The following is a 10,000-nucleotide window of genomic DNA, read 5'->3' on the forward strand; positions in this document are numbered from 1 at the left end:
ATTTTCACATCACTGGCGCGAAACATGAATGTTATTCTCCGTTTACGATTAAACTTTATTTAAAATAAAGTCATCATGATTAACTGACTGTAAGTACTTCTTTTTTTTATATCACGATAACATCGTATATCGTTCCATCAAAAAAACATATTCACATTTTAGGAGCTGAAAAGTCAGCTTGTTTTTATATTTTTTATTTATAACACTCAAAACAATTTATAAATTAGCTAAATGTATTGGTGATTAGTTGGTGACTAATTTAAAAAGTTATTAATACTTAAGTATCTTAAAATCACATCACAATATTTGATGATGACATCACAGTAACAGTATTTAGGACCATATTTCACATAGGGCTAGACAATATATCAATATCATATCTATATTTTGGCCTTAATGTATACCTGATGTATTTACTTTAGATGTATTTGCCCAATGGAAATGACTGCTGTAATGTTCATTTTGTAAATTTGAAATATCAATATGAAATGAAAGAAAAAAAAGTATATCACGATAACATTGTTTTCCCCATATTGCCCTAATTTCACAATATTTCAAAGTAAAAGTATTGGTTTTGATATATACTTCACAATAAAACATATGTATGGGTCTATACAAATCGATAAATAATAAAAACAGACATAAATAAATAAATGATGACACGCAGGGCCAAAACAAGCTTCATAATAATCATAATTCAACATTAAATGTGATATATTATTATTACAAAAATATAATTATAATAAGAGTGGGCCACATGAAATCGACTGAGGGACCACATGAGGCCTGAGCAATGGCTTTAAAATCCATGCTTGTTTTTTCTGTTTTAAATATTGACCAAATAGTTACAAAGAATTGTTTTTTTCTGACCAAAATAAAAAGCGGCTTCAGTGTGTTTTGGGGAGATTTTGAAGTGAGAGTTTAAATGATCTCAGTAATCTTGAGAATGTGATTATTTTGATTACAATAATGATGTAGCCTCAGACATACACACATACTGTATATACATAAACTACCAATGTAGTTGCACAATTCAACACTTAACACTTAAATGTATATATTAAATGTATATATATATATATATATATATATATATATATATATATATATATATATATATATATATATATATATATATATATATAAGTTAAATATTTCTATTGAATATCATTTATTGTGTGGATTTTCTCTTCGTATGTATTGGTTAATATATATATACTTACATACTTGGTTAGTCTATGTATCTCAATATAGACTGTGAATCTTATTTCCTGTTCTTGGAGTAGCTGTTCAGATTCTTGAGTTTTATGTACATGTGCTGAAAACACTCCCATAGAAAGAAATTCACCAGCTAAATCCGGTAACTTTTAAAGTATGCAGTTTTAAAGTATATTTCAACACAGGTTCTACATGTTTCACACACTGTACCTGCTTCCACTCTCTGCTGTCTGCACCGTTGAAGTGGTCCAGTTTCTGAGTGAACCACTGTTCCGCAAACGCACCTCCTGTGTTTTCGTCCTGCACAACGTGAAACCTCCGGGAGCCTTTGTCATGTTTTCCTTCTGCAACAGCGACGAGGCCAAACAACACGGAGAACAACGTTACTCTACACACAAGCGACCGACAACACGAGAGAAAGGCCATTTTGAAATAAACAGGGAAACTGCAACTGTCGCTCATGTGACAGAAGTGGTCATGTGACGTGTTCACTTCAATGACTCACAGAACGTAGGAAACATGAGTTTCCTACTAACATGCACTTGTCTGTAATAGTATTTATTACCTCTTTAGGACCTTTTCTGGCATAAACACTGACCTTGTCAACACCAGTACTCCTCATGGAGACCAAAAGCTGGTCCGAACGAGGCAAGTGATGAGTATGGAAGCCCGTTTCCGGCACTTGGGGGGAAAATAGCCGAATACCAAGTCGAAATTCTGAGATATAATGTCATAAATATGAGATAAACAGTCGAAATGATGAGATTAAAAAGTCATAATTATGAGATAGATACTATCTCACAATTTCGACTTTTCATCTCATAACTTCGACTTTTTATCCCATAATTTCGACTTTTTGTCACATAATTATGACTTTCTATCTCATAACTATGACTTTTTAATCTCATAATTTAGTTTTTTTTTCTCATAATTTCGACTTTTTATCACATAATTATGACTTTCTATCTCATAATTTTGACTTGGTAGCTGGCTATTATTTTCCTCCAAGTGGCGGAAACGGGCTTCCGTAGATGAGAGAGAAAAAAGTGAAAATATTTACAAAAGAAATACAGAAATTACTCATTATAATTTCATAATTTGCATTGTTAAAAGAAGAAGAAAAATTCTGTGGGGACATACAACTACACAGACTCGTCTTTCATATGGATACAAATATCAAGTCTCCATAACAAATGATTACAGCTTAAAGTGAAGACATTTTAAAGGTTAGGGTTAGGTCAGTTGTAGTTATGGTCAATGTTATGTCCTCTTAAGTCATAGAAACTGTGCGGGTGCAGTGTATAAAAAAATAAGAAAATAAAGGAAACACCATCACCATTACAAGGCAATATCTAAACAATATTTCTGTAATGTACAGGTATAGGATTGATGTGAATATAATCTTTCAACAGCTTACTCATTGTTATTGCTCAACAGATTATGGCTAGTATTAGTATTTATTGTGTTGATTGACGGATGCTTGGGGTTTACTGTGTGTTGCATAATGAACCAAGTTGTGCTACTTAGTTCAAATACAATTAGGAATGCAATTATTTTTATTTGGTCTGGGCAATGCATCAATATTATATCACGATATGGTCTTAGATTTAGGATGTCATCATATTGTGATATCTGTGATGACATTCCCTGGTTTTATATGCTGTTACATTGAAAATCATTATAATATAATATATTAAATCAATATAATTAAAGGATTGTTATATTAAATACATTTGTGAAATACACTAAATAAATTGATTTTATATGTACATTTATGAAAAATGCATGTATCTCACTTACTAACTCTTCTTTAATTAAACCTCATTGTGTAATGAATTTATTTATGGTATTGTATAGTAATGATAGTAATTATAGTACTAATGTAATTGTTTCACATGTAATTATTCTTCATTCAAAATTAAAAAGCCAAGAAAAAAATAAACCAGATATTTTTCTTTTGAGCTGTTTATTTGAAAATAAAACATTTTGAATTCTTGAGTCTTTTGCATGCCACGCCAACAGGGGGGTGTTGCAGTAAAATCCGACAACACATTGTAGTGGAGAAGAAGAAGCCATTCTTTACCGGTGTTCCTCATATCCTTTAGCAGATTGATAGTTCACAGAGTTGCAGCCATGGAGGAGGCAAAACAGAAAGAGAATAAACACCCCGAAAAGACAGACGAGAAGACAAAGAACAAGGAAAAGGACAAGAACAAGAAAGAGGAGCAAGAACTGGTGAGAGAGGCCATTTGTCTCATTCAAATGTTCGCTCAGTAACGTCAGTGGTGATATTTTGCCTTAGTCACTGTCGCTTTGTCAACATGGTTGAGCAGGCCGAAGTCAATTCCTTTCAAAGTATACGTCAAATTGACACATATATACATGTATATGTTTATCACTTACATTGTCGTAATTCTTACTCGTGTATGCGTTTTGGTTATTTTAAAACATGCGGATAAAACTCCCCCGTTAGCTCAATTTAGCCTAGCCTAACCCGGTGGACAAGCTAGTGTTAGCTAGCTAGCTTTTAAACGCCGCTGTCTTCTGTAATAGTCAGCGCTAGCTTTGCCCTCGCAAGTGTTTGTACAGTGTGTACACCTAGTTAGGGTTAACATTATACGACTTATTAGCCAGCATTACGTTTAATTAATTGCCACCCCGTACTGTAACACTTGCCCATCTCTATGTGGCATATTGAAGTGAGTTAGCAGTTTGGCTCAGAGCCGTTAGCCAATGCAAAAGTGTCACTTGTCTTGTTTGTCTCATAGTAAATAGACATGTTATACCTATTGATTGTATGTACATGTGTTATTGAAGTCCACACATCATTTTTTAGAAGTAGCTGTGTACATGTATACATGTCGTGTTTTCATTGTTTGTGTGGATAAATACATTATACAATAAGATTAGCCACACATTGCTTAAAATTGGGCTGCATTCATTATTGGTTTGTTATGCACCTAAAATTCCATTATGTTATGTAACTTTATCTTCCTGTATCTCTGTCTCATAGTCGATCAGCCTTTTTTTAATTTTATTAATAAAACAATATTATTACATTTCTTTAATGGTGGCTTTTATGTGGACATCTTCTGTTATGTAAATATATGTATGTAAATGCTAACTTGAATGCACATTAATAAAAACACATTTGAGAACATAATTTTAAGGTCTTGGAAACACTGATGGTCATTTTACATCCTCTCCTGTAGTTTTACAGATAGAAGTAAGAATAAAGTAGCCAATAATTATTAATTAACAGACTTGGTTACAGTGAGACTAGGTGTTTGGTACCCTACTAACATTCATCCATTCTACCACATTATCCTCCACATGCTGTTCACAGAGACATTCGCTTTCACATTCACATTTAAAGTGACCAATTAACCTCTGCATGTTTTTGCGAGAAAACCCACACACACGGGGTACATGTAAACTCCATGCAGAACGGCCCTTGGTCTGGCTAAGTTGTGAACCACGGTCTTTTTGCTGCAAAGCCAGCAGTGCTAACCACTACACAACTATGTGGTCTGCTCTAGTACATATTTGTTTTACAATAGTATTTTTTATTCTTCACCAATGGTCTCGCGAGTGGTAATCTAATCTAAACTAACCCTAACCCATAGTTTATAAACGGGTCTTAAAGAATATAGACATTGTGAAACTGCTATTGTTGCAATATATTACTAAACCAAAGCTGTGGCCACTCATCTCTTCAAGCTCCACAACTGAATTAACAGATTTTTGGTTGCTTAAACTTAATTTTTTATTTCTTCTAATGGCATTTACCTCTTTTATTAATTCAGTCTGAGGAAGACAAACAGTTGAAAGAGGATCTGGAGATGATGGTGGAGAGACTTGGCGTGAGTATTAGAATTACTTATTGTTTTTCTTCTGTATTATGCCCATTTTCTAAATCCCTCACTTGGCCTAAAATCCTCCAAATCTTTTGCTTTTTGGCAGGATGAGAACACAGAGCTGCATCGTCCAGCGTTAGAAGAGCTGCGCAGACAAATACGCTCCTCAACCACCTCCATGACCTCAGTCCCCAAGCCCCTGAAGTTCCTGCGCCCACACTATGGCAAACTCAAAGAGATCTACGAGGGCATGGCTCCTGGAGAGAACAAGGTAATGCTGTGCTACTGCCAGAAATTTGAAAAATTCCACTGTTGGCACATTTTGAAGACTTGGAGCAGCCTCCACAGTAATTTGAATAATTGAAGAGTCTTTTGTTTGTTTTCGTAGACACAAAATAGTTTTTTACCGCCCAAGAATAAAACAAGTTCGTGTGACATCTGTTGAAAACATAAGAATTTCTTTAAAAACGGTGATTTGATGGTAAATGTATAATCAGACAAATTACATCACTGTCAATTCACCTAATCCCCATATCGCATGTTTTTGGACTGTGGGAGGAAGCCGGAGAACCCGGAGGAAACCCACGCACACATGGGGAGAACATGCAAACTCCTTGCAGAAGTTCTGCAAGGAGTTTGCATGTCAAACACATTTCTTCAGTTATTTCTATGAATCATAAAGCAGTATAACTTTTCAAAACTCTAATATGAAATCAAGTTCTAACTGTAGATGTTTGTATTTGCAGTGTTTCTGTGCTGATGTGGTGTCAGTGCTGGCTATGACAATGAGCGGTGAGAGGGAGTGTCTCAAGTATCGTCTGTTGGGCTCACAGGAAAAGCTGGCCTCTTGGGGACATGAATATGTCAGGTAAGACAACAAATTATAGGGTTTCCCCAGAAAACCTGCTGAGCCCGGTGGTAGTGCCTCTCGGGCAGCCCACCGGTGGCCCATTGTATTATTGTAAAAAAAAAAAGTTAAAAGTTGTACAGGTAATTTTAATCTTAAAACAAGCCATGCAATGCTGGTCACATACAAGTAAAATAAATCAACATAAAAAAAAGTGGTAGTGCCCCCTCATCTGGTGCAGACAGACGGCCCTTTTTTTCTGCGCACCGCCGCTGTGCTATTCTCCTGCGTTGTGCACTTCTCCGTCTCCAAGCGGGCTCTCCGTATCCAACGCATACTGGATAATTTCTCTACGTGCAGCTTTATCCCCACATCCAAATAATGTTCTTTGTGGCGAGGATCAATTACAGTCCCTATCAAATGACGTGTTTGATAGTGTGACTTGGGTTTCAGTCTGCACCTCGTAACGGGGGCGCTCACTGATTATATGGGAGCGCAGCACCCTTGTTCCTCCTGGGCTTGTTTAGAAAAATCTGTGCCGTATATAAAAAAATCCATTTAACATAAATAAACAAGCAATGCTTACCCTGGCAGGGGCAAATAAAGCCTGGTGGCCCGCCAGGCTTATTATGCACTGGGGGAAACCCTGAATTACAAAGGACGTCTCATTGAAGAAGAAATATTGTTTTATAGTTTGGTTCACTGCATAAAAAAAAAACACGATTAGTGTTGGTGAAATCTGGTTTCTTTTTACACTTGCTTAATTTTTGAATGACAAGTCTTTCTCTCCATCATCGTCCAGGCACCTGGCAGGTGAGGTGGCCAAGGAGTGGCAGGAGGTGGAGGATAATGACAAGACCCAGCAGGAGACACTGTTGAAACTAGTGAAGGAGATTGTGCCCTACAACATGGCCCACAATGCTGAGCATGAGGCGTGTGACTTGTTGATGGAGATTGAAAGGCTGGACATGTTGGAAGACTACATTGATGAAAACGCTTATGGCAAAGTCTGCCTCTACCTCACTAGGTATGTTCAGGGTTTACAGTGCTCACAAACTCTGTTTTCAAGTTTATGAATTAAAGTTCATGAATTTGTCACTTAAACTCCCCCCCAGCTGTGTGAGTTATGTCCCTGAGCCAGAAAACTCAGCACTGCTTAGATGTGCCCTGAACATCTTCCGAAATTTCAACCGTTATCCCGAGGCCCTGCGGCTGGCCCTGATGCTCAATGACGTGGAGCTGGTAGAAAACATCTTCACATCCTGCAAAGACATGTGAGGACTATTAAACCTTTGTTTCTGTGTTTCTGAAGGCCATAAGATGATTGTTGCATTCATAAAAGGCCATTTAACCAAGTATGAGCACATTACCATTTGTTTTGCTAACTTGAACTTTTTTGCCAGTGTCATCCAGAAGCAGATGGCCTTCATGTTGGGTCGCCATGGAATGTTCCTGGAGCTTAATGAGGATGTAGAAGACTACGAGGACCTGACAGAGATCATGTCAAACGTGCAGCTGAACAGCAACTTCTTGGCCCTGGCCAGAGAGGTAGCCACTTTTTCACTAGGAGCACAGTGGCCCCCAACTGAAAATTTTAGGGGTGCAACCAGAAAACAAAATGCTAACCAAATTTCACATTTCTACTAATTACCACTGTATTGCTAAATACTTTCATAATAGATGCAGAAATTACAATGTGCTGTTTCAAATTCAGTGTCCCATTTCATCGTGCACATTTGAAGATGCAACATAGAAGGTAAACTGACATGCCATGTTGGCAACACTGCTCTGTCAGAGATGCGCACAACTCGCAAGCTGTGACAGCGATCTGCGATGCGCGCAACAGAGTTGAGGCTCGCGCCAGTAGACGGACAGGTAGCTCCACCAATTGTTTTATTTGGTCTGAATATTTTAATTGGTCATACGTTTATCATAATAATTTGAGAATTAAATAATGATAAGTTTTAAAACCTGGTGGGTTTATCTTACGTTTTCAAGTACCATACGCTTATTAGGAGCAATTTAAGATTACAAAAGAAAAGTGTAAAAATACAAGAAGGGTAAGTATAGCTTTACATTTTTTTTACTGTTTTTTAAGCATGTTTTTGTCTCTCACTTTTACTCAACAAATTAACTTGTTTATTAACAACTCACTCATCCCCTCCTCACCAGTTGGACATCATGGAACCCAAAGTCCCAGATGACATCTACAAAACACACCTGGAAAACAACAGTGAGTTCATATGTTTGTGTAAATGCCGCATTTTGTGATTTACTGGGCATTGAACTAAATGCTAATGTCTTCACCACTGATGGAGAAAAAACACAAACCTGTCTTGTTGTATGACTTCTTTACTCTATGTGACAGGGTTTGGAGGCAGCGGATCTCAGGTGGACTCTGCTCGTATGAACTTAGCGTCCTCCTTTGTGAATGGCTTTGTCAACGCAGCTTTTGGACAGGACAAGCTGCTCACAGACGATGGCAACAAGTGGCTGTACAAGAACAAGGATCATGGTAAACAAAATCACAAGCAAATAAAGGAAGAGCTGCTGTATTTATTTTAATTAGCCAAGTTCACACTGGAGTCGTAGGTTCAATGTGTTACTGGTCTGGTGTTGAGCAAGTGTCAGTGGGTCTCTGTGGCAACCATATTATTGGGCTGAAAAGAGTGTGGTCTGGTCTAGGTTTAGCTATATCAATCACAAGATTTGACCTTTAAAAATTATACAATTGTCCTCAGGTATGTTAAGTGCTGCAGCCTCCCTTGGTATGATCCTGCTGTGGGATGTTGATGGTGGTCTGACCCAGATTGACAAATACCTCTACTCCTCTGAGGACTACATCAAGGTAAACATGAGTTGAGGAAGGATTGACAAATGTTCCTATTGCCTTTATATGGTGGTAATAAGTCTTTATTACAACCATTTTTGTATTTACTTGGTAGCAGCAACAGTATTTCTGTATTTACTTGTGAATTTTAATGTTGTAAACAATGTAATAATGTTTTGTGGCTTAAAAGAAAAGGCACATGAATTGTTTTTGTCTCAACTCTTGTGTCATCCGTCTCTGTGTGTAGTCTGGTGCCCTCCTGGCCTGTGGCATTGTAAACTCAGGTGTTAGGAATGAATGTGACCCAGCTCTTGCACTGCTCTCGGACTATGTCCTCCACAACAGCAATGTCATGAGGATAGGATCCATCTTTGGGTGAGGAGATGGTTCATACAAATATTTTTTCCAAAATATCCAAGGCAATTTGATCTATGCTTCACGTCGTAGACATACATTTTTATTGTTTTTCCTTGCTTTATTTAAACTCTCACTTTGGTGTTAACCTTGGAGTTTGTCCTCTGGGAATCTGTGAGGTTTTGGATTGGAGTCCTGATCCTTATTGTCTTGTTTTCAGACTGGGCCTGGCCTATGCTGGCTCTAACAGAGAAGATGTTCTCTCTCTGCTTCTCCCTGTTATGGGAGACTCCAAGTCCAGCATGGAGGTATGAGTGCATCAATTTTTTCAATGGCTCCCCCCCCCCCATTCTATTCAATATACATACACACAGTACAGTTTTGCTAAATTCAAATTTGCATGTGTTTTATCTCCAGGTTGTTGGTGTGACGGCTATAGCCTGTGGTATGATTGCTGTAGGCTCATGTAATGGCGACGTGACATCCACCATTGTCCAGACCATCATGGAAAAGAACGAGCAGGAACTGAAGGACACTTATGCCCGCTGGCTGCCTCTGGGCCTTGGACTCAACCACCTGGGTAAGTAAAGGGGTAGTTCAAGTGTAGGTGTATGATGTTTTAACTGGAGCCGGGAACCAGCTTGAGACTCGGACAATTTCACTGACTGAAAACATGGCTGTCAGTGGGCACCACTTATGGGCAATAACGCGTTAGAAGTAGCATGTTACTGTAATCTGATTACTTTTTCAACTAACAAGTAAAGCAAGCGATTACAATTGCAAAAACAGTAATTAAATTACTGTTACTTTCCTGGGAGCAAGCTGGGTTACTGCGTTACTAAACCATCCTTTTGTTTGTGAGACGGTGGTAAACAGATGTGTGTAGATCAACAA

At 37.7% G+C, this 10,000-nt stretch overlaps 1 protein-coding gene across 1 annotated transcript in view; it reads left to right on the top strand.

Moving 5' to 3' along the window:
• The first annotated feature begins 3,327 nt into the window (after nt 1–3,327).
• The window catches only part of psmd2 (proteasome 26S subunit ubiquitin receptor, non-ATPase 2), an 18,331-nt gene continuing 11,658 nt past the window's right edge, over nt 3,328–10,000 (top strand). The window contains exons 1-13 of the mRNA XM_083886095.1: nt 3,328–3,453; nt 5,025–5,081; nt 5,182–5,346; nt 5,822–5,943; nt 6,725–6,949; nt 7,038–7,196; nt 7,326–7,470; nt 8,095–8,155; nt 8,291–8,437; nt 8,664–8,770; nt 9,000–9,127; nt 9,327–9,414; nt 9,524–9,686. Coding sequence (XP_083742221.1) covers nt 3,352–3,453; nt 5,025–5,081; nt 5,182–5,346; nt 5,822–5,943; nt 6,725–6,949; nt 7,038–7,196; nt 7,326–7,470; nt 8,095–8,155; nt 8,291–8,437; nt 8,664–8,770; nt 9,000–9,127; nt 9,327–9,414; nt 9,524–9,686 — 1,669 coding nt within the window. The 5' untranslated portion in view covers nt 3,328–3,351. The remainder of the gene's footprint in view (nt 3,454–5,024; nt 5,082–5,181; nt 5,347–5,821; nt 5,944–6,724; nt 6,950–7,037; nt 7,197–7,325; nt 7,471–8,094; nt 8,156–8,290; nt 8,438–8,663; nt 8,771–8,999; nt 9,128–9,326; nt 9,415–9,523; nt 9,687–10,000) is intronic.

This window comes from Microchirus variegatus (assembly GCF_963457635.1).
Source record: "Microchirus variegatus genome assembly, chromosome: 3".
Taxonomy (NCBI): Eukaryota; Metazoa; Chordata; class Actinopteri; order Pleuronectiformes; family Soleidae; genus Microchirus; species Microchirus variegatus.